The sequence below is a fragment of the Erpetoichthys calabaricus genome, chromosome 16 (genome assembly GCF_900747795.2).
Source record: "Erpetoichthys calabaricus chromosome 16, fErpCal1.3, whole genome shotgun sequence".
Classification (NCBI taxonomy): domain Eukaryota; kingdom Metazoa; phylum Chordata; class Cladistia; order Polypteriformes; family Polypteridae; genus Erpetoichthys; species Erpetoichthys calabaricus.
In genome coordinates, this window is record NC_041409.2 from 63,109,575 (window position 1) to 63,133,739 (window position 24,165).

General features: G+C 40.3%; 1 protein-coding gene across 1 annotated transcript in view; it reads left to right on the forward strand.

The window, feature by feature from the left end:
- Positions 1-24,165, forward strand: part of coq6 (coenzyme Q6 monooxygenase) — an 82,114-nt gene that overhangs the window by 22,855 nt on the left and 35,094 nt on the right. The window contains exon 4 of the mRNA XM_028822335.2: positions 15,453-15,579. Coding sequence (XP_028678168.2) covers positions 15,453-15,579 — 127 coding nt within the window. The remainder of the gene's footprint in view (positions 1-15,452; positions 15,580-24,165) is intronic.

Sequence of the window (24,165 nt, forward strand, 5' to 3'; positions counted from 1 at the left end):
GGGCCACATAGTGTTTAAATGTCAGTTCTGCGTGCGTCTCGTTTCATTGTCCCGTTTACTGTTTGTGTATCAGTTTATGCCGTCCCCATAAAAAGGGGGACGGATGATGGAAGGAGACCACAGCCGCCAACCTGGAAAACACCTGTTTACAATCATTCAATCCCAGCCGTCACAGGACTATATAAGCCATCAGGAGGAGAAGGAAAAGGAGGAGAGGAGAAGGAGATTTTTCATTCACGACCACGAACCAACGGTACCAGTTATTGTCCACATCGCGCTTGCCAATCCAGTTTGTTTTTCCATCTGCCGGATTTATTTCACGGACCTCACCACGAAAGACCCCGGGGTAGGACTTAATCATCCACCATTCACACGAGGATTCACGGTGAGGCTGTTCCATTTTTTCCAGGGAGATTCAAACCACTCAATATCACTAATTCAGTCATCCGCTTTCAGGACAGTTTCATTATTGCCGGACTCACATTCTCATTCATTTTCAGTTTATCATTCATTGTTGTTTTCGTGTTGTGTGTTTATTTGTTACAGGGACAAGGGAGGGTTTTTGTTGTATATATTTATATATATATTTGGTGGTGTTTTGTTATTGCTGGGGTGGAGGGATATTTGTATTTATATATGTTTCTGTTTTTTGCATGTCGTCTTGTTTTACTTAATACATATAATCTGTTTAATTTTACATCCTGTTTGTGTGCTTATATTTTTCACCGTTGATTGTGGGGAAAAGTTCAAATGGTAAGAAGTACGGCTTGATAGTAGATTCTTTCTCAGTTAATTATCCAGGCCACTGGTCTTGGAGGTGTAGCTGCCGGCTGGGTAAAAGGGGTCGGCCGTTACATAAAGTGGTGCCCTCTCTGAGGAATCTAAATAAATATCTATCGCTGTCTGCCTTTAAACAATTCCCCTATTAATATGTCTATAGTGCGTGCCGAGCAGGACGACACCATTGCTTCGCCGCGGTGTGATGATGGAGTAGCCGGGGCGCGGCACGTCACGGTCAGAGCGTGTTCAGCGGTGCAGGAGGTGGTGGATTCGTTGCAGTCGCTGTACCTCGAAGATCACCATGGACCTGAGGAGGAATGCCTGGAGGATGTCTCGCCTCCGTGGGAAGATCTGGCGCAACAACTAACCCGGCTGGATGAGAAAGTCCGCGAGGTTGCTGAAAGTGCGCTTGGGCGCGAAGATGCCTTGCGGGCTCGCATCAGCAGCTCCCAGGAGGAAGTAAAAGAATATCTTAGTGAGCAAGTTCAACTCCTGGGGCGGGAAATCGTGTTGTGCCTCCAGAGGCGGGATCAACGCTGGCAAGAAACTCTTCAGGGGGAGGTCCGAAGGAGTCTCCAGACGTTACGTCAGTCACCCCGTCATTCAACGCCGTACGGGTCTCGTGGGGGGGGGTGAATACATCAATCGGCCCTCTGTTCCGGGGGTGCGCCTTTCCTTTCCCAAGTTGGGGGCCCCTTATAACATCGATGATGTCCTCAACTTTGTGGAAGAAGGGGAGGCGTACCTGGCTGTTAACCCTTTAACCCCAGAAGAGCTTATGGGGGTGATAGGGGCATCCCTCTCGGGGCCGGTGCGGAGCTGGTGGCTGACGGCCAAGAAGAACATTAAAGACTGGGGATCCTTTCGATGATCTTTCCTCGCGGCTTTTCTTCCGGAAGACTATGAATCTGAACTGGAGGACAAGCTGCGATCCATGGTGCAACTGCCTTCGCAATCCATCCGGGACTTCGCCTATGAATATCGGGCTTTGTGTTTGAAGTGGCGGCCGGCTATGTCTGAAGAAGAGGTGGTCCGCCGCATTCTTAATGCCTGTAACCCGCGGTTAGCTGGGGGTCTCAGGGGGGTTGTGGGGTCGGTGGAAGACCTGGTGAAGGTGGGCTCACAAGTGGAACGGGACTGGGGAAACTCAAAAACGTACTGGAACAAGGTACAAGCCAGTACACGAGAAACCCAGCCCCTAAAACCCCAGCGAGCCAAACCTTGCCGGTCGGAAGCCGATCTCGCCATCATGCAAGCGAGTACGTCCCTCCTGATCGTCCCAGTGAAGCTGCGGGGGTGGCAGGTAGATGCGGTGGTGGATACAGGGAGCCATCACACCTTAATCCGCTCAAGTATGTGGAAGAAGATTAGCCGACCGACAGACAACTTAACATCTGCCCCGTCTGTCCGATTTGTATTGGCAGATGGGAGTGAACACAGGGCCCTGGGCAAAGTCCCCTTGAGGTACAGTGTACTTTCCACCACCTGGGAGATGGATACGTATGTCCTGGATGACCGGCACCTGTCCGTCCCGTTACTCCTTGGGCTGGACTCTTTAACCACCATGAGGATGACCATCCATCTCAGTCCCAGGGGGTATACGGTGCCAGGGGAAGGGGTATGCGACTTCATTCGTAAATCCAAAGAAGATCTGGGCTCGGAATTCATTGGCTTCTACGCAGCAGTGAGGAGTGACGCAAGCACCTCGGCGGCAGCCCCTGTGGAGGAACAGCCCGAAGAGGTAAGGCCGGTGCTGAAGAAGTGGGCCGAGGTGTGGACTGAGAAATTAGGAGTCGCCCGTGGAGTTACCCACGTGATCCACACCTCAGACGAAGTTCCAATAAGGCACCGAGCCTACCGTGTTTCTCCACTAAAGAAGGGCATAATTAAAGAACACCTTGATCGAATGCTCGCTGAGGGAATAATCGAACCATCTTCCTCCTCCTGGGCGTCCCCTGTGGTCCTCGTAAAGAAGACGGATGACACCTATCGTTTCTGCGTGGACTACAGGGGGGTTAACGGGAAGACGAGCCTGGACGCATATCCCATGCCCCTGGTTCATGAGATTCTGGAGTCACTGCATGGAGCTGCAGTTTTCAGCACACTAGACCTCCGCAGTGGCTATTGGCAGGTGCCGATGGACGAGGGGAGTAGGAAGAAGACGGCAGTCATCACCCCTGAAGGCTTGTTCCAGTTCACAGTCATGCCTTTTGGGCTTAAAAATGCTGGGGCCACCTTCCAGCGGCTCATGGAGCAAGTCCTGAGGGGGTTGATAGGCAAGATCTGCTTTGTATACATCGATGACGTCATTATTTACTCCCCTTCTATTAAACAACATCTTCAGGACCTGGACACCATCTTCCAGCGATTACATCAAGCGCACCTTACGCTGAACACGAAGAAGTGTACCTTCATTCAACCCCACATACGCTTCCTCGGGCACATTCTTTCATCTGAGGGGGTCGCTGTAGACCCCGAGAAGACCTTAGCCATCCGAGACTACCCCACGCCCACGGATTTGAAATCTTTGCAACGTTTCCTTGGGTTAGTGGGGTGGTATCACAAGTTCATTCCCCGGATGGCTGATATAGCGGCTCCCTTGAACAAACTAAGAAAAAAAGATGTCCCGTGGGAGTGGACAGCAGAGTGCCAGGACGCGGTCGAGCAACTAAAGAGCCACCTTCAAGAGCCGCCCGTTCTGGCCCAGCCAGATCCACAGCTCACTTTCCAGGTACAAACAGATGCCAGCAACCTGGGGCTTGGCGCCGTGCTCACTCAGAAAATCCACCAGCCTGAACACGTCATCGCTTACGCCTCTCGAGCCTTGCACGGCGCCGAGCTCAATTATTCGACAGCCGAAAAAGAGTGTTTGGCTGTCGTGTGGGCTGTGGAAAAATGGAGACACTATCTGGAGGGGGTTGAATTTGAAGTGTACACCGACCATCACGCTCTGACCTGGGTATTTAATCACCCGAAGACCTCCTCCCGTCTAACTAGGTGGGTGTTACGCCTCCAGAACTTCACTTTCAAGGTGACCTATCGGAAAGGCTGTGGCAATATTGTGCCTGATGCTCTGTCCAGGGTGTCGGAGCCACCGGGGATGGTGTGTTTGGCAGAGGCAAAGAAAATGATCCTCCCTCTGCCAAGAAGCCTGGAAGACCTGGCTCAAGCACAAGCCACCAGTCCATTCTGCCAGAGCATCAGGGAGGGACTGGAACAGCAGCGTACCGACCGGGTACACTTCGTGGACCTCCAGGGGGTTCTGTACAGGACCACTCCATCCTCCCTTGGGGGTCTGCAACACCAACTAGTCGTCCCGGAAGGGCTCATCCCCGACTTTTTAAATTACTATCACGACAGTCCTTTAGGTGGTCACCTTGGAAGGACAAAGACTTTACTAAAGATCCTGGGGGTTGCGTGGTGGCCGTCTGTCCGGAAAGACGTTTGCCACCACGTGAAGAAGTGCATCACCTGCCAACAGCTCAAAAACCCACCTGGTAAACCGGCAGGATTTCTGCAATCGACAATCGCGGATGGACCGGGGGAGACTTTGGGAGTCGACCTGATGGGGCCTTTTCCTGTTACCAGCTCGAGGAAGACCGTCCTGATGGTGGTGATTGATTATTTTTCTAAGTGGGTGGAGCTGTTTGCATTAACAGACGCAAAAACTAATAAGATCTGCTCCACCCTGAAGAACGAAATCTTCACCCGCTGGGGGGTGCCGAAGAACATCATCTCAGACCGGGGTCCGCAGTTCACGAGCTCTCTCTTAGATGAACTTTATACAGCCTGGGGAGTGAAGAAAAACCTGACAACAGCTTACCATCCCCAGGCTAACATGACGGAGCGAGTGAACCGGACCCTGAAGAACATGATCGCCTCCTATGTGGGTGAACGCCATCAGGACTGGGATAAATGGCTCCCCGAGCTCCGGTTTGCCCTGAACACCGCTGTGCATGAGGCCACAGGTGAGACGCCTGCTTTGGTTGCGCTGGGCAGACAGCTAAAGGGCCCGCTTGACCGACTCCTTCCCAGAGCCCCTAATCCAGAAACCACCACTTACAATAACTTATTCAAAATTGAGGAATTACGGCGGAGAATCCAACAGAGGTTGGTGAGTTCGACATCCAGACATGCCAAGTTATATAATGCCCGGCGTAAGGAAGCGCACTTTCAGCCGGGTGATTTGGTCTGGATTAGAGCTCACCATCTCTCGGATGCCAGCAAAAGGTTCTCCGCCAAGCTAGCGCCTAAATGGTTAGGTCCGGCCAAAATCATTTCTCAAACAGGTCCCGTTAATTTCCAGTTTCAAAGGGGTATCGGCACTGACTCCAAGATAGACACCATCCATGTGGCCAATCTCAAGCCGTACTTCGGCCCTCCCTTGTCCAAGGTTGGGGGGGGGGGGGAATGTAGCGGGGCCACATAGTGTTTAAATGTCAGTTCTGCGTGCGTCTCGTTTCATTGTCCCGTTTACTGTTTGTGTATCAGTTTATGCCGTCCCCGTAAAAAGGGGGACGGATGATGGAAGGAGACCACAGCCGCCAACCTGGAAAACACCTGTTTACAATCATTCAATCCCAGCCGTCACAGGACTATATAAGCCATCAGGAGGAGAAGGAAAAGGAGGAGAGGAGAAGGAGATTTTTCATTCACGACCACGAACCAACGGTACCAGTTATTGTCCACATCGCGCTTGCCAATCCAGTTTGTTTTTCCATCTGCCGGATTTATTTCACGGACCTCACCACGAAAGACCCCGGGGTAGGACTTAATCATCCACCATTCACACGAGGATTCACGGTGAGGCTGTTCCATTTTTTCCGGGGAGATTCAAACCACTCAATATCACTAATTCAGTCATCCGCTTTCAGGACAGTTTCATTATTGCCGGACTCACATTCTCATTCATTTTCAGTTTATCATTCATTGTTGTTTTCGTGTTGTGTGTTTATTTGTTACAGGGACAAGGGAGGGTTTTTGTTGTATATATTTATATATATATTTGGTGGTGTTTTGTTATTGCTGGGGTGGAGGGATATTTGTATTTATATATGTTTCTATTTTTTGCATGTCGTCTTGTTTTACTTAATACATATAATCTGTTTAATTTTACATCCTGTTTGTGTGCTTATATTTTTCACCGTCGATTGTGGGGAAAAGTTCAAATGGTAAGAAGTACGGCTTGATAGTAGATTCTTTCTCAGTTAATTATCCAGGCCACTGGTCTTGGAGGTGTAGCTGCCGGCTGGGTAAAAGGGGTCGGCCGTTACAAAACTACTACTAATTTGTTGTTTGTTAGTATAAAATCTATGGAGGTGTTATAAGATGAGTTTTAAAGAATTCACCCTACGGGTATGTAAACTTCTGACGTCAACTGTAATGCAGATGTTCAGGGGCCACATGTATAACGCTGTGCGTAGAATTCACAATTTAACATGTGAATTTAACACGTACAGACAAAAGCGGAAATGTGCTTATGCACAAAAAAATCCAGATGCATAAATCTGTGCGTACTCCAACTTCCATGTTCTTCCGCTACATAAATTCCGGTCAACATGAAAAGTAACACACGTGCACACGCCTACTGTCCCACCCCAACTCCTCCCAGAATTACGCCTCTTTGAATATGCAAATCAATATAAATAGCCCTTAAGCTCAGCCTTTTGTGAAAAGACGATGGTAAATGCACGGGGGAAAATAGAAGAATTTCAGCGAATACCAAGTGGAGGCAAGAAAAAACTTACTATTTGTTGGTTTAAACAGTGATATAATCAACAAAAGGAAGTTGATCGAGTGACATAGCATGTCGGAGAAACTCAGAAGCTAAAGTTCACAAAGGCACACAGTGCCCGAAATAAAAAAGAAGTTGTTACATATCAAAGTAGCCCTGAAAAGTTGAGTCGTAGCCCACCGTCTGAGTGTCATATGAAAGCTTATTAGGGTACAGAGAAAAAAAAAGGCACACAGTGGGGAAAAAAGCACAAAATGTCAACTTTAATCTCGAAATTTCCACTTTAATCATGTAGTTTATTTTGTCATTAAAGTAGAACATCATAAACTTCATCTTAAAATCGTTTAATTTACTAGTTTCTCAAATCCCATATAACTAAAGTAGCATGTTAAATGCTTTGTTTGTATTTGATCTTCTATGTGCTGTATGTGTGTGAATCACTACGTGCTTCCAGGCTTTCTCTTCCTCCAACAGGACACAGAATCCATTACATTCGTAATACAGTAATCCCTCACCTATCGCGGGGGTTACGTTCCAGAGCCCCCCGCGATAGGTGAAAATCCGCGAAGTAGCGACCTATATTTATTTTATTATTTATACATATTTTAAGGCTTTATAAACCCTTCCCACACTCTTATAAACCTTTCTCACTCTCTTGTTAACCTTTCCCACGCTCTTATAAACACTTCCTATGCTCTTAAACACTTTGTACATTCTTAAACACCTCAGACCAACACTGCACGCAGCGATCAGACGTCAATGTGTCTGCACTTGCTTTGTGAAGGGGGGCAGCTGAACTCACGCTGAGCAGAAATGGACTTTGTGCTGCTTCTGCCAAAATGCCTGCTTGTCGCTCTGCGCGTTCGGAAGTAGGAGGAGTGTGTGTGTGGGTATGTGAGGGCTGAACGCACGTTAGCTCAAACCCCCCTCCCTGGAGGCGCAGTTCGCATTGTCAAGGGGGTGGGGAGCTGAATGAACGCTAAGGAGAAGTGGACTTTGTGCTGGCTTTGTGCTGCTTGTCGCTCTGCCTGTCAATAATTTAAAAGTCTGTACAACCAGGCTTTTAGGTGTACAGCACATATTTTCCTGTCTCACTGTCTTGTCTTGCCTGAAGTTAAAATGTTTTATAATAGTGAGATGTTACTCATATCCTTAGCCCGACATCCACATATCATATGTGTTAACAAAGTGTGTTTTATAAGTTTACATGTGTTTAAAGCATGTGGGATGGGTATTTTAAGGCTTAAACTATAAAAATGTTTATTTATATGATCTTTCTATATCGCGGATTTTCTCCTGTTGCTGATGGGTCTGGAACATAACTTCCGCGATAGGCGGGCAATCACTTGTATTTAAAAACCCGCGAAGTCGTGAATCCGCGAAAAGTGAACCGCGAAGTAGCGAGGGATTACTGTATTCAGCTCTCTGAATAATTAAAATATGGAGATGTATACGTGATATCATTTTCATGATGATAGGAGTTAAAGCATGTTATTAAACATGGGAACATGGTGATGCAGTCATTGTTCATGTCTCATGCAAGATGCTTGCTGCGCCATGCGTGACCTTCGATGAAATAATTTATTGTAGCAGTACTGTCTCTTTCAAACATACTAACCCCCAATTCCTGTCCTTACTTTTCTTTCTCCAAATACCCAATCGCGACACAATCAGCTCTGTAAGACATTAAGCCATCTGTAAGCTTAGAACACCGATTCTTCAAAACTTTTAAGGAACATTGAAATATCTTCGTAGTACATGTTTAATTATTCTATCCGTCTGTCCTTCCAGTGTCGCGTCAGCACCAGCAAGAATGCAGCACGAGGCAGGAACAGTCCCTGAACTAGCTAGCGCTGTGGCACCATGTCCTCACATGTTTAATTATTAACAATATGGATTATTTAAATGAAGTTAAAGTTTTATCTGTATAATATAATAAACATTTTCCTGTATTTCATCTTAAAAATCATATCGTCATCATATGTAAATACACACTTTATAAAGTGGCTCAGGTTGTGGAATATTATAACTGTTTCGCAAGTTTACAGTGAGGTAATTGTACTTATAAGTACAAATACACTGTGTGCACAATTATTAGGCAAGTGAGTATTTTGACCATATCATCATTTTTATTTATGTATTCCGACTCTAAGCTGTATAAACTTGAATACTTATTGGATTTAAGCACATCAGGTGATGTGTATTTGTGTAATGAGAGAGGGTGTGGCCTAAGGAGATATACTGTATATCATGGTGTGCATAATTATTAGGCAGCTTGTTTTCCTTGGGCAAAATGGGCCAAAAAAGTGATTTAACCAACACTAAAAAGTCAAAAATTGTAAAAAGTCTTTCAGGGGGATGCAACACTCTTGAAATTGCTTAGATATTTTAATAAATTTGCAAAAACCTCAAGTAAACTTTTTTCACATTGTCATTATGGGGTGTTGTGTGTAGAATTCTGAGGAAAAAAATGAATTGAATCCATTTTGGAATAAGGCTGTAACATAACAAAATGTGGAAAAAAGATTGCGCTGTGAATACTTTCCGGATGCACTGTATAAAGCCGCATCAGGGATGTGGATCTAAAGAAAGGGCAACCACACTGGAACAGTAGCACTGCTTTGACTGGTGCCGCCAGTCTGCAAAACAGAGTGGAGAACTTGCATATGCCAGGGTTGGAGATACCGTGGAAATGTGCATGGTTTTATGCCAAGTTTAGGTTTTATACAGTGCGATTTGAGCGTGGAAACGTTTGTATGTAACATTTTTGTGCATACGCATCGATTATACATGAGGCCCCATGTAATTACAAAGAGCTCATAAACTGTTATGCAAGTGTACCTAATAAAGTGGAAGCTTAAGTGAATTTGTGTGAGTATATGTAATTTACTTGGGTAGTTATGAGTATGTAAGTACAACAGATATATATTGATTTTAGTTAATAGAAGTGTGACATGAGTAGTAGAAGTTAAATACAATATTTCTAAGTAATCTATAATTATTCTTTTAGTTCTAGTTGGTATCCCAATTCAGGTAACTTTTTCACTAACTCTAAGCATTTTTGCCTTGCCAAGCTATCACTTTTGTTATTGGTAGAAGCACACCAGAGGTCACAAACAACTCCATAAACATTGCAAATTGTGGGCTTGTGATTACGTTTTAATTTGGCTACACTAGTGGATACATGAGTCATTCATGAGGAATTGAGACTGCAAGCTGTTGGTGATGGCTATGCTGGTGTAAGCCTGTCCAGTCTCTGGAAATTTTCTTGTCTCACATGAAGATGCCTCACAGTTGAGGTTCTGTTTTTTTATGTTGATTAGTTTAAAGTGCACTCAATGGTAACTTGTGCAAGAACTCTAAAATCTATAAAATTACACCTTATTCATCAATTCGCTGCTGATGATTACCTATAGAGTCCAAACTGCACAGCCCTGAAAATCATGCACTACCATAAGTAGAGCCCTATGGGATGTATTATTTTTTCCCCTGTTGGGTTTCCCCAGAATTTTTTTTTTTTTTTTTATACTGTTACTCGGGGAGTTTCCCTACCTATTATGCTGTGGTGTCAAACATAGTATTGAAAGACCTTGAGGTGGGATCACAATGGGAAAAAGTTTGGGGAGATCTACTTTTAGACTACAGGAGTGTTTGCAGATGATTGCAAGTGCTTGACCTCAAGAAAAATAGTTTTCATTAATGTAGAATTTTAAAACTATTCGTAATATAGCAAACTGAAGTTTTGAATCTGACTATCTGAGGTGGCTCAATGAGTGCATTGCCTCAAGAAGAATCTAGTTATCTTTTTATAGTTTAAAGAAAAAAAAAGATGATTTTTAATTTTGTGTGCACCCTAACTGTGGTACCAAATGTGGTGGTGGATTTAAACTGTATGCTCTTCAAAGTATTTTATTGAAGTTAGTTAATTTCTGTATTGTGACAATCCTATTCACTAATCACAAGACGTTCATGATCTAAATGAAATTTTATAAGTGAAATTAAAATTCATAACAGATATTCAGCATCTTCTAAGGTGTTCCGATCTCTTCACTTTTTACATATTTCATTATGTTACAGCCTTGTGCTAAAATCATTTAAATTCATTTTTCAAAGTCATGGTCTCGTTTGATGTCATATCACTATATACTATGATTCCGATCCATCTGGCCCCAGAAACACTACTAATGAGACTGAATAACAACCCCACCATAAAGACAAGAATGAAACTGTCCACTAAAGACATAATGCACCTAATATCACTTTGTCAGAAAACTCACTTTTATTTCAATGGAAAATACTACATTCAAAAAGAAGGCATGCCAATGGGATCGCCATTCTCAGGACTTCTGGCAGAACTGGTAATGCAGCGATTCGAAAACATGGCTTTATCTCAGTTCACAACCCAAAATTTGGATATGCTATGTAGACGACACATTCGTCATATTAAAAAACAACCAGCCTAATGATTTCTACAACCACATCAACACAATATTCCCTGCAATCCAATTCACCATGGAAAAAGAAACAAACTGACGCATCAATTTCCTGGACATCTCTATTGAAAGAAGTAACAACTCCACCCTGATTACAAGTGTCTACCATAAGGAATGTTATTCAAACAAGATATTACACTTCGCCAGCATCTCATAAACGAAGCTGTATTAAGACTTTATTCAGAAGAATTCACACCCATTGTAATAGGAAGGAGACAAAAACAAACGAACGATGCTATCTTTTCCAAGTGTTTACTTCAAACGGCTACCCAAAGACATTCATTAAACAATGCCTACATAGGAGACGCCAGAGAACCCAGCAAACAGTCCACTCCAATCTGACCCCCCATCCTGCCTGGCACACACTTCCTTATGTTCACGGAGTGTCAGAAGGAGCAGCACGTATCCTGTCCAAATCGGGCATCAGAATAGCACACAAACCTATGAACAATCTGCGCACTGTCCTTTTTAATGCCAAAAACAAGAAATCTGCAGCAGAGACACAAAACACAGTTTATAGCATTCCATGCAGTTCTTGCCCAGCGGTATGCATAGGACAAACGTCAAAAAGAATCGCAACACGTATACAGGAGAATCAAAACACCATCAGAAGGAAGGACTCATGATCACTGATTTATACTTACAAAAATTCATCCGGGCATACATTTAACTGGGACAATGTACAAGTAAGATTTAAGGCCAGTACAAAAAGTGCCAGATAGCTGGCTGAATCTTGGCTATCAAACGAAAGCGCCATTAACAGACATTTGGACATGAACCCAGCATATGCAAACTTAAGAAGAAGAGCATCCTCATAATAAATAAAACTTTACGACCATTACCCCACCCCCACCTAATTTAGCTATATATTGCCTTTGATTTTTGTATGTCTAATCATTATCCTCTGATGATGGCTCCTGGCAGGAGCTGAAAGCTCAGGAATAAAAACTACTTTATGATACGTAATTCAGAAGTTTAGGAGGAGAAATAAATCTGCCATCCTATCTTGTCTTAAATAATGGACATAAAATTGGGAGGAGGGAAAATAAAAAGACAAGTTTCATCCTTTCTCCTAGCCACAAATGTAAGCATTTATTAGAATCACTTGAGAAAGAAATCAATAAAATGTTAAAATAGATCTTTACCTCCTTTTTGGCTAATTATAAATCCTTTAAAAAAAAAAAAAAAAAAAAGATTAAAAGTAAAGGGATATTTTCTATGTCAGCAATAAAATGACCCCACTTTACAGCTGTGGTCAAACTGTGGCCACTTTTTTTCCACCTTAAGATGTGGCTTTTCTGTACCAAATAAGTAACTCTGAGGTTGCTGTTGTGGGTAGGGATGTCATCGTAAAATGGCATATCGTGATCTACCTCTCCCATAATATATGAACCACATCTTTTTTTACTTCATTTTTGTGGTTACTTTAATGACTGTATGCTGAGATGATTCCCTTGAAATCTCCCTGGATTTTGGCAGGCAGATTTATGTGCTGTGGTGCTGAATCCTGCCCATGCACTTTTCTCTTCAGCTGCCATTGCTGGCAGGTTGGATCTTGTACATTGCAAGAAAAAAAAATAGATACACTCACACACACATGCACTGCATGTGCAGAAAAGCTTTATGCCCTCAGAGGCAAAAAGCACCACATTTTGTTTTTGCACCACAGCCATTCTATGGATGAAAGAATAAAAATGATTTTGCTTTTGGACATAATAGGTAATGCTTCTGCCTCTCTGAATCAGCATCTGGGTTTGAGCCAATGCCATACATTATTAGCTTAACTGCCAGTTAGAAACTGGACCCTTGTGAGTATGTGGGTGTAAGCAATTAGCAAATCTGTATTGGCCCCTTGTCAGTGTATGTGTGGGCTCCTTAATCTGACTCTCTGCCTAGGTTAGTTTTCTTGCTTACAGATTCAACAGGTTTGAGATTTTGCTATATTGTTTTATGATTCTATAGTCACAGGGATGTTGAAGGATAGAAGTGCATTTGTAAGGTGTATAATTTTATTAAATTTTGTTTTTACATTAGGATATTGATTCAACACTGATTCCCAAATCCTACTCTCATAGGCTGTTTTTTTTGTTAAGAGAGGATTCTATATTTAATGTCCTTTTTAGCAAATGAAGTGCTTACCCGATTTTATTTAAATCATGACAAGTACTTGGTGAAAATTTTCATAATACAGTAATCCCTCGCTATATCACGCTTCGACTTTCGCGGCTTCACTCTATCGCGGATTTTATATGTAAGCATATTTAAATATATATCGCGGATTTTTTGCTGGTTCGCGGATTTCTGCGGACAATGGGTCTTTTAATTTCTGGTACATGCTTCCTCAGTTTGTTTACCCAGTTGATTTCATACAAGGGACGCTATTGGCAGATAGCTGATAAGCTACCCAACCAGAGCGCGTATTACGTATTAAATAAAACTCCTCAACTATATTGTGAGCACGGGGGCTGTTCGCACCCCTAGAGGATACGGCCGCTCCTCAAAAAACGCTGAAAGATTACCTTCACATTGCTCTCTTCCTTGCTGGGCTTACACATGGCTGCTTTATCAAGCGATATGCTTCCCGCACTGTGCTTCGCATACTTAAAAGATCAAACAGCATGTATTGATTTTTGATTGTTTGCTTTTCTCTCTCTCTCTCTCGCTCTGACATTCGCTGTTCCTGACGGAGGGGGTGTGAGCAAGGGGGGCTGTTCGCACCCCTAGACAATACGGACGCTCGTCTAAAAATGCTGAAAGATTACCTTCACGTTGCTCCCATCTGTGCAGCTGCTTTGTCAAGCGACATGCTTCCCGCACGGTGCTTCGCATACTTAAAAGCTCAAAGGGCACATATTGATTTTTGATTGTTTGTTTCTCTCTCTCTCTCTCTCTGACATTCTCTGCTCCTGATGGAGGGGGTGTGAGCAGAGGGGCTGTTTGCACACTGGCCTAGAGGATACGGACGCTCCTCTAAAAAATACTGAAAGACTACCTTTATATTGTACATCCTTGCAGCAGCTTTGTCCGGTGGTGCTTCGCATACTTAAAAGCCAAACAGCCCTATTGATTTTTGTTTGCTTTTTTCTCTCTCTGACATTCTCTGCTCCTGACGCGCACTCCTTTGAAGAGGAAGATATGTTTGCATTCTTTTAATTGTGAGATGGAACTGTCATCTCTGTCTTGTCATGGAGCACAGTTTAAACTTTTGAAAAAGAGACAAATGTTTATTTGCAGTGTTTGAATAACGTTCCTGTCTCTCTACAACCTCCTGTGATTCTGTGCAAATCTGTGACCCAAGCATAACAATATAAAAATAACCATATAAACATATGGTTTCTACTTCGCGGATTTTCACCTTTCGCGGGGGGTTCTGGAACGCAACCCCCGCGATCGAGAAGGGATTACTGTACTTTTTACGTTCCCCATTAATAAGTCCATGGTTCCAGTTAAAGTGTTTTCAATGATTGCATTGCTGTTTAGAGACACACCGGATGAAAACTGAGAGATGTTCCTGTATGTAGGCAGACAAGATATTTCTGTATATTTATTATGAGCTAAATTCAGAGGTATTAATACTTTTCTTTTAATTATTTAGTATTTGGTATTTTTATTATCCACAGTTCACCATCCCATCACTTTGTTACTGGTTTATCTTTTTCAAGAGATCTTCAAACTCAGCTTCGTAGTCTTCAGCAAATTCTATTTTGGTGTTCTGTTTTAGATAGTTGTTAATGGTTGCTTTTTGTGGTGTAACCTTTTGCAATTTTGCTTTTGAAAGTTTTCTTCAAACAATAATTCACCCCTTACTGCAATCTATAGGTAGCTTGTAACTTTAGTATCAGAATGTCAGAAACACTGTTCAGATTTAAACATCTTTATCGATGTTTCAGATTGTTCATTTTGCTGTTTCTTTACTGTGTGTATGATTAAATTCTTTTTACTGCATTTTTATTTCATCATCCACAATGTTTACTTTTCTTTCATGGGAGTTCTCAGATCTTTGTTCATTAAGATCTACTACCTATAAAAGCTTACATCAAAGGTATAAGCAGATCTTTAATTCAGCACTACAGTATACCTTCATAGTTCTCTTATCCATGCACAGCTGGAAATGCCATATTAGTAGGAAATATCTTGTAGCCATAGGATAAATTAGAGCCCATGTGGTGATATTCTTAAAATGGTAAAGCATAGTGTGAATTTGAAAAAATATTTATTAGCAAAAAGTAACAATATGTAATCAAGTTGTACTTGTCTTTTATCAAGTCTAAATAGTGTATGTATTAAAAACAACAATTTTGACTTTACAGGAGACCACTATATCTTAATCATGTTATATTGTTTAAGTGCTCTACACTTCACAAAATGTAGCTGCAAGCAAAGCTTTCAACAGAGATCATATTTTAGATCAGTGTATGCCAGCTCTCTTATAATGTTTACTCTAGGTCTGGGATGCCTGCTCTGACGCACTGATCACTTTTGACAAGGGAAATCTCGAGGATGAAATGGGATATGTGGTCGAGAATGATGTCATTGTTGCTGCATTGACCAAACAGCTGGATTCTTTGAAGGGTAGGTATTGTGATGAAGAAGGTCCTCAATGGTGAGGGATTCAATTAAATCTCTTTTTGTGGTCTGACTGGACTAAAGACTAATTAATTCATTTTGAGTGGTATGTTTCAAATAAAATATTACCCAAACTTGAATTTATCAAACACATTGCAATTTATAAAGTCTAAAATAGGAATTGTTGTACTATGTTCAAGTGTAACATCTTTGCTTTTGTATGATTGCTTTTAATCATGTCTAAATGTATCATGTACTTTACTTACTCTATTAGATTGTCATTTGATTCAAATCTGTGAGTAAGATGTTTAAGTAACAGCTTGTATGTCTCAGGGTGCAACTATATGTTTGTCATGACTCCATCCCTTTCGTGATACAGTGCATCCGGAAAGTATTCACAGCACATCACTTTTTCCACATTTTGTTATGTTACAGCCTTATTCCAAAATGGATTCAATTCATTTTTTTCCTCATAATTCTACACACAACACCCCATAATGACAATGTGAAAAAAGTTTACTTGAGATTTTTGCAAATTTATTAAAAATAAAAAAAATGAGAAAGCACATATACATAAGTATTCACAGCCTTTGCCATGAAGCTCAAAATTGAGCTCAGGTGCATCTCGTTTCCCCTGATCATCCTTGAGATGTTTCTGCAGCTTAATTGGAGTCCACCTGTGGTAAATTCAGTTGATTGGACATGATTTGGAAAGGCACACACCTGTCTATATAAGGTCCCACAGTTGATAGTTCATGTCAGAGCACAAACCAAGCATGAAGTCAAAGGAATTGTCTGTGGACCTCTGAGACAGGATTGTCTCGAGGCACAAATCTGGGGAAGGTTACAGAAAAATTTCTGCTGCTTTGAAGGTCCCAATGAGCACATTGGCCTCCATCATCTGTAAGTGGAAGAAGTTCGAAACCACCAGGACTCTTCCTAGAGCTGGCCGGCCATCTAAACTGAGCGATCGGGGGAGAAGGGCCTTAGTCAGGGAGGTGACCAAGAACCCGATGGTCACTCTGTCAGAGCTCCAGAGGTCCTCTGTGGAGAGAGGAGAACCTTCCAGAAGGACAACCGTCTCTGCAGCAATCCACCAATCAAGCCTGTATGGTAGGCTGGCCAGATGGAAGCCACTCCTTAGTAAAAGGCACATGGCAGCCTGCCTGGAGTTTGCCAAAAGGCACCTGAAGGACTCTCAGACCATGAGAAAGAAAATTCTCTGGTCTGATGAGACAAAGATTGAACTCTTTGGTGTGAATGCCAGGCGTCACGTTTGGAGGAAACCAGGCACTGTTCATCACCAGGCCAATACCATCCCTACAGTGAAGCATGGTGGTGGCAGCATCATGCTGTGGGGATGTTTTTCAGCGGCAGGGACTGGGAGACAAGTCAGGATAAATGGAAAGATGACTGCAGCAATGTACAGAGACATCCTGGATGAAAACCTGCTCCAGAGCGCTCTTGACCTCAGACTGGGGCGACGGTTCATCTTTCAGCAGGACAATGACCCTAAGCACACAGCCAAGATATGAAAGGAGTGGCTTCAGGACAACTCTGTGAATGTCCTTGAGTGGCCCAGCCAGAGCCCAGACTTGAATCCGATTGAACATCTCTGGAGAGATCTTAAAATGGCTGTGCACCGACGCTTCCCATCCAACCTGATGGAGCTTGAGAGGAGCTGCAAAGAGGAATGGGCAAAACTGGCCAAGGATAGGTGTGCCAAGCTTGTGGCATCATATTCAAAAAGACTTGAGGCTGTAATTGCTGCCAAAAGTGCATCGACAAAGTATTGAGCAAAGGCTGTGAATACTTATGTACATGTGATTTCTCAGTTTTTTTTATTTTTAATAAATTTGCAAAAACCTCAAGTAAACTTTTTTACGTTGTCATTATGGGGTGTTGTGTGTAGAATCTAAGGAAAAAAATGAATTTAATCCATTTTGGAATAAGGCTGTAACATAACAAAATGTAGAAAAAGTGATGCGCTGTGAATACTTTCCGGATGCACTGTATATGCAAGTATCAATAAAATTAGCACTTTTAATAAATGTAGCTCCTTGTAAAATGAGGCAGACTGCATTCAAATTTTTGAAGTTTCTTAATTCAAGGCATATCCTTGAGTAAATAAAGTATTACTAGACAGTTGCACATTTTATTATTTTCCAAATGTGAAATTATACTGATTTGTGTAAGTAAAGTGTGATCATTTTTGTTCATATTTTTAAGTTGTAATGCAATTGCTTTAACCCTTCATCTTTGAAAGTTTATGCAGTCTTTCATTGAAACTAGTCTCTTCCTCTTGTCCTAGTCTGTTAACTTTAAAGGTCTTTTTTTCACTTGTGCAAGACCATATTTACTCCGGCAATGTTTGCCTGTTTTTCCACTGCCACCTTGGTGCAACTTGGCAACAAAGAATGTATTAATTCTAGGTGCTGCCTGTGGAATGTAGAGAAGCCTTGGTTTGCTTTTGGCAATATATCTCATGATGGATCATTTTGTTTATATATTAACTGAACATTTAATTTTATTGATACACTGATCAAAATATGGATCATTTGTATTCCTAATTGACCACTCTTGTTTACTTTCTGAAGATAACAGCACTTACTGCCTGGTTCAATAAGTACTAAAATGGCATGCTGTCAATAGAAAATTATATTTGGGGCACTGTCATACCTACTTTACCACTGTTGGCAACAGCCATTGCAACCAGTTTGTGATAACCTTTTATGATAGTGCCTACCTGGTAGGTTACTTAATTGATTGGTCAGCATTGCTAAATATTTACCATCAAGCAGGTATCATTTTGTGAGTACTAAAACTCCCTCTTAAATTCATGAAACTATTGAATAAGGGAAACAGTTGGAGAGTCTTTACTCTTTAAATCTATTTTCATCTTGTTTTTTATCAGTCTTGCTTTGACTTTGTTTTGTCTGTTTAATTGTAATATGGTTGTTAATTATTAATATTAGGCATCTTCATAATGTTTGATTCTTGTTCTTTTTTTGTTTGTAATAATATTTATCTTTTTAACTATCCATCCATTCTCTAACCTTCTGATCTAAGGTATGGTTGTGGGTAGCAGGATGCCTGTCTATTGTTGAATCTTGTACCTTTTTTATAATTTAAAACAGTAGGTTTTTATAAAAAAAAACAAAACAAGTGATTGATTCTTTGGAGGCCGGCAAGGAGTGGCCACTCTGTTTTTTTTTTTTTTTTTTTTTTTTTTTTTTTTAACTACTAGTCAAGTACACCCAGCAGCAGACAGTTCATATTTGATATTTAGATTAATAGTAAATATGTGATTTCACATCTAAGGCAAATCTTAAAATATAGTTCTTGTTTCTGTGAATTTAAAAATTTAGAACCTGTCTTTAGGGGACTGATGATTCCCCTATACTGACGAATTGCTTGCATCATTCTCCTCTCTGGATATTTTTTCTGAAGCACATTTTTCATTGAATCACTGCAGGCACAGCCAGGAAAATAGAACAAAATGTAAAAAATCTGATATTTTCCAACTATATATGAAGAGGCATTTCTTTGCTTTGTGAGATTGTCTGCCCAGGCTTATATTTAATTTAATTCTGTCCTTTTGAGATTTTGTTTAGTAAATCAGAATTTTTAAATTATAAAAATCCTACAATCTGTCAGGTACACTGAGAAATACCTGGTGGTCTCTCGCATATATTTTTCTAAGTTTTTCTACTCCGAACTTCCTCTGAATGTAATGGAAAACTCACTATCATTGTGATGAGTTTAATTTCTGAGTCACTTGCCCTACTTTGTATGGAAATAATCAAGTTTAACCTCTGACTTGAAATCACACTGAAATCATTTTATCATGCCATTACTTGAATATCCTGGCATCTGTCTTTTGCCAATTTTACAAAAAAAAAAAAAAAAAAAGATGTATGTAAGGTGTAACATCATCCATAACATAATTCATGCATCAGCGTTGACTTTACATTTAAAATTTCACTTTACATACATATGCAGAATTTGATCCCATATATCTCTATTATATAAAAAAAATCCTAAACGAGATTTTTTCCAAGTCCCGTGAGACGAGACTTTGGCCATGAGATTTTTTCAAGTCACGCTCTCCTCTCAACCATATTCAACCACGCACACGGTACTCTCACCTCTCATTCGTGTGAATGCTTTTGACAGACACAGCTCCTGCTCTCTCAGCTCTTATAAATTGTAATGTTTTCTTCACTTTAAGTTCCCAATTAAAGAAGACGTATTATGTCCAAATCTTATTGAAGAATTTAATCACAGAGGGTTATAAACAGAAAAAATGAGTACATGAGCAATCCTAGCACCGAGAAACGATAAAGTCAAACAAATTAATGCCAAAAATGTAGATCGGTTACACGGCAAATTGTTTAAATGCGTATCAATAGACTATGCTGAAACAGTTGGTGGTGATTGTGCGGAAGATGAAAACATCAACTTGCAATATCTAGAAGAATATTTACAACCTATAACACTGTCCGATCTTCCATCACACGAATTACTGTAGAAAGAAGGCTGTATCCAAGAAAGGTAATGTAGTTCATCTTCCGCGAATAACATTAGATGACAAAGGAGATCTTGATATGCCATTCGTATTAAAACATTAACAGTTTCCCATTAGAATAGCTTTTGCAAAGACAATTAACAAATCTCAGAGCCAAACATTCAAAAAAGTAATTTTATTTAATAGAGAGAAAGAAACGAAATTCAATCATGGGCAGTTATACGTTGCGTTGTCATGATGAAAGTCCAAACACGGAATCAAAATTCAATGCAATATTGATGAAAATTTAATGTAAAGAATTGTTTTTACTGAAGTTTTATATTAAAAGTGTAAGTTTAAAAAGTATTAGCTTGTTAATTTCAAAGGCAAACCGAACGAAATCGTATTATGAAACGAATAACTCTAATGCAACATGAGAGTTACTTTCAGTACTTTCAAATTATTACGTTTTACTATTTTTTATTATGGTTAATTACCTGCTGTAATGTAAAATAGTTCTATTATGCATATGTAACAATTCCCTTGAAAATAAAAATCTGTTTAAATTGTACATCCGCATCCCCATATGTAAGCAACAGAAGCGCAAAGAGGCTAGCATGTAGCACAGGCCCGGGGATTTGCGAGCGGAGGGCAAAGCCCCCTAGTGTGTGTATGTATCTATACTAATAAAAGACAAAGCCCTCACTGACTGACTGACTGACTGACTGACTCACTCATCACTAATTCTCCAACTTCCCGTGTAGGTAGAAGTCTGAAATTGGGCAGGCTCATTCCTTACAGCTTACTTACAAAAGTTAGGCAGGTTTTATTTCGAAATTCTACGCGTAATGGTCATAACTGGAACCTGTTTGACTGACTCACTCATCACTAATTCTCCAACTTCCCGTGTAGGTAGAAGTCTGAAGTTTGGCAGGCTCATTCCCTACAGCTTACTTACAAAAGTTAGGCAGGTTTTATTTCGAAATTCTACGCGTAATGGTCATAACTGGAACCTGTTTGACTGACTCATTCATCACTAATTCTCCAACTTCCCGTGTAGGTAGAAGGCTGAAATTTGGCAGGCTCATTCCTTACAGCTTACTTACAAAAGTTAGGCAGGTTTCATTTAGAAATTCTACGTGTAATGGTCATAACTGGAACCTGTTTTTTGTCCATATACTCTAATGGAGGAGGTGGAGTCACGTATCGCGTCATCACGTATTACGCCTCCTACGTAATCACGTGAACTGAAAACGAGGAAGAGATTTACAGCACAAGTCAAACGCGGGAACGAAGGTAAATGACATTAATTGTTAACTGTCTTTTAATACTGTGTACTTGTTGAGTGTCTTAATTCTGTGTAAGCATACATATTATCACATGTGCAATTAAACGTGTGCATTTACGGGGTGATTTCTCAGGCTTAAAAGCTCACCTTTTATTAAAAAGGTAAATGCAAACTCTTTTCATTCTGAAGGGCACAAACCACGTTAGATTTCAGCCGTTAAACGCGCAAAAATGTCAGTACACCAGATAAATAAGCGCAACATATTATCAGTTGTATTGTATGCTTACAATACATATAGAAATGTGTTAATCGTTAACTAATATTATGGGATGGTGTTTTTCGACTCGCGCTTTGATTTAAACGATTGCATGTCTTGGTGGGTTTGCGTAGCTTATTGTCAATATCTTTACAGCTCTTTTTAAGACTTAATTTAAAAAGGTTTTCTTTTCTTCTTAATAAAAATTTAAAAGCAGTACTTCGCCGGTGCGAAGCGCTCACTTCACTCCCTTACGGGAATCGAACCTCGGACGTCAGCGCTAGAGGCTAAGCCCCTAAAATTGCGCCACGGCGTGTGGTTCGTTTATTTGACAGCATGTAGATCAGGGTAATTACATTCACGGCATTCGTAGTCTGATTCACAATCTGATTGTATGGGTGGTTACCTACCAGGTAATGCTTATGGTTGGCCAGCAAGTCATCTCGAAGTGATCACTCGAGTGAACGCAGCTTCACAAAAAAACAGATCCTTAACAAACTGTTATTGGTATATTTTCCCTCAATTTTAAAAGGTTTTCTTTTCTTCTTAATAAAAATTTAAAAGCAGTACTTCGCCGGTGCGAAGCGCGGGGATTTGAGCGACTGACGCATACAGACATATTCATCAGTGCAGGTACTTCGGAAAGAAAGCACCGTGTAAACCTAAACTTTAAATTAAGTTCATAGACCTACAAAAGTTTGCCATTGATTTGAGGCAAGATTGCTTTTCTCCTGTACAACTATACGTTGCATTCTTAACAGTAAGCTTGCACGGCTTGGTCATATTACAACCTGAGTGCTGAACTGACAACGTCGTATACAAACAGAACTATAACAATCGTAATAAACAAACAAAAAAAAAAGCGAAGAACCCTTGGATTTAATAAAAAGGCTCTTTCCTTGGCGAAGCAAAGAAAAAGGAAGACCTTATATGGCATTCGTTTATAAAACAACGGAAAAGCTGTGTTAAGGCTGCTTCACAAAAAAACAGATCCTTAACAAATTGCTATTGGGATATTTTCCCTCAATTTAAAAAGCTTTTCTTCTTCATAAAAATTTAAAAGCAGTACTTCGCGGGGATTTAGATATATATATATATATATAGAGAGAGAGAGAGAGAGAGATAGATATATATATATATATATATATATATATATATATATATATATATATATATATATATATATAGATTTAGATATATATAGATATACATATATAGATATAGAAATATATATATATGTATGTATGTCTATATATATATATATATATATATATATATATATATATATATATATGTAAGCTTATAAGTACTGCCTTACTTCTCTTTAAGAAAGGAAGATGTAATGATACTTGATTTAAACGATTCCATGTCTTGGTGGGTTTGCGTAGCTTATTGTCAATATCTTTACACCTGTTTTTAAGACTTATTGACTGAAACGGGCTTTCACGAAAAAAGTTAGGGCTTTGCTACAGGATACACCCTCCACAAGTTAAGCAAGTAAAAATAAAAGTGTATATTTCTGTTTTATTTAAACCTTTTAAGTTTGTATGCATAGCCCCATTTGGCTGTTTTAGTTTTTTTTTTCTTTCTTCAGTAATATTTAATCTCCTTAAAGAAAAAGAACATATGCATTTTACTTTTTTTGTATCTCTTTAGTAATATTTTAGTGTAAAAGGATAACCAGTATTTAAACCTTTTATGTTACTTTATAAAGTTATTTTACACAATGTTGAAAAATTAATAAGAAAGCTACATAATTTGGCAGCTGCTGCTTTAATTTTCAATGAAATGAAAAAAGCTCTCCAAGAGAAAACCTCAATGAAGAAGAAACAGTTTGCAAATATATATATATATATATATATGTGTATATATATATATATATATATTATATATATATATATGTGTATATATATTATATATATATGTATGTGTATATATATATATATATATCTATATATATAAAAATGGAATGGGTGGGTCGTCGGGTGGGCCTTTTTTTCATTCCGTCGTTTTTTCGACGTTTTGAAAATGTAGAATGATTATTTGATTTTTTTGTTTTTATTTGATCGTGTCTATGTAGCCGCCGTCGTAATAAAGTATCGCTAAAATCGTCATTTATCGTAATTTATTTTTGACGTATAACGTCGCCGTCGTCGAGGTCAGTGATACCAGTGCAAAAAATCTGCTTACGGTTGAAAGACACGCCCTACTCACTGGACAGGTAAAAACACCAATCAAACTAACGATGACATCAAGTGTTACCCAATCAAAAGTAGGAAAGGAGGCATCTTCATAAAATGCGTGTGGGATGATTTGCATGAGACGCTGCTTTAAAAAAAAAATTATAAAAAAAATACGGGATAAATCCCGTCCAGTATTGATTCAAAACGGGACGCGCAATTTCATTCTCAAACGCGGCACGATTCCGTATTTTAAAGGACGGGTGGCAACCCTACAGTGCCAGGTAAGCACCCATACAATCACATTGTGATTCAGACTAGGAATGCAATGAATGTAATTACCCCGATCTACATACAAGGC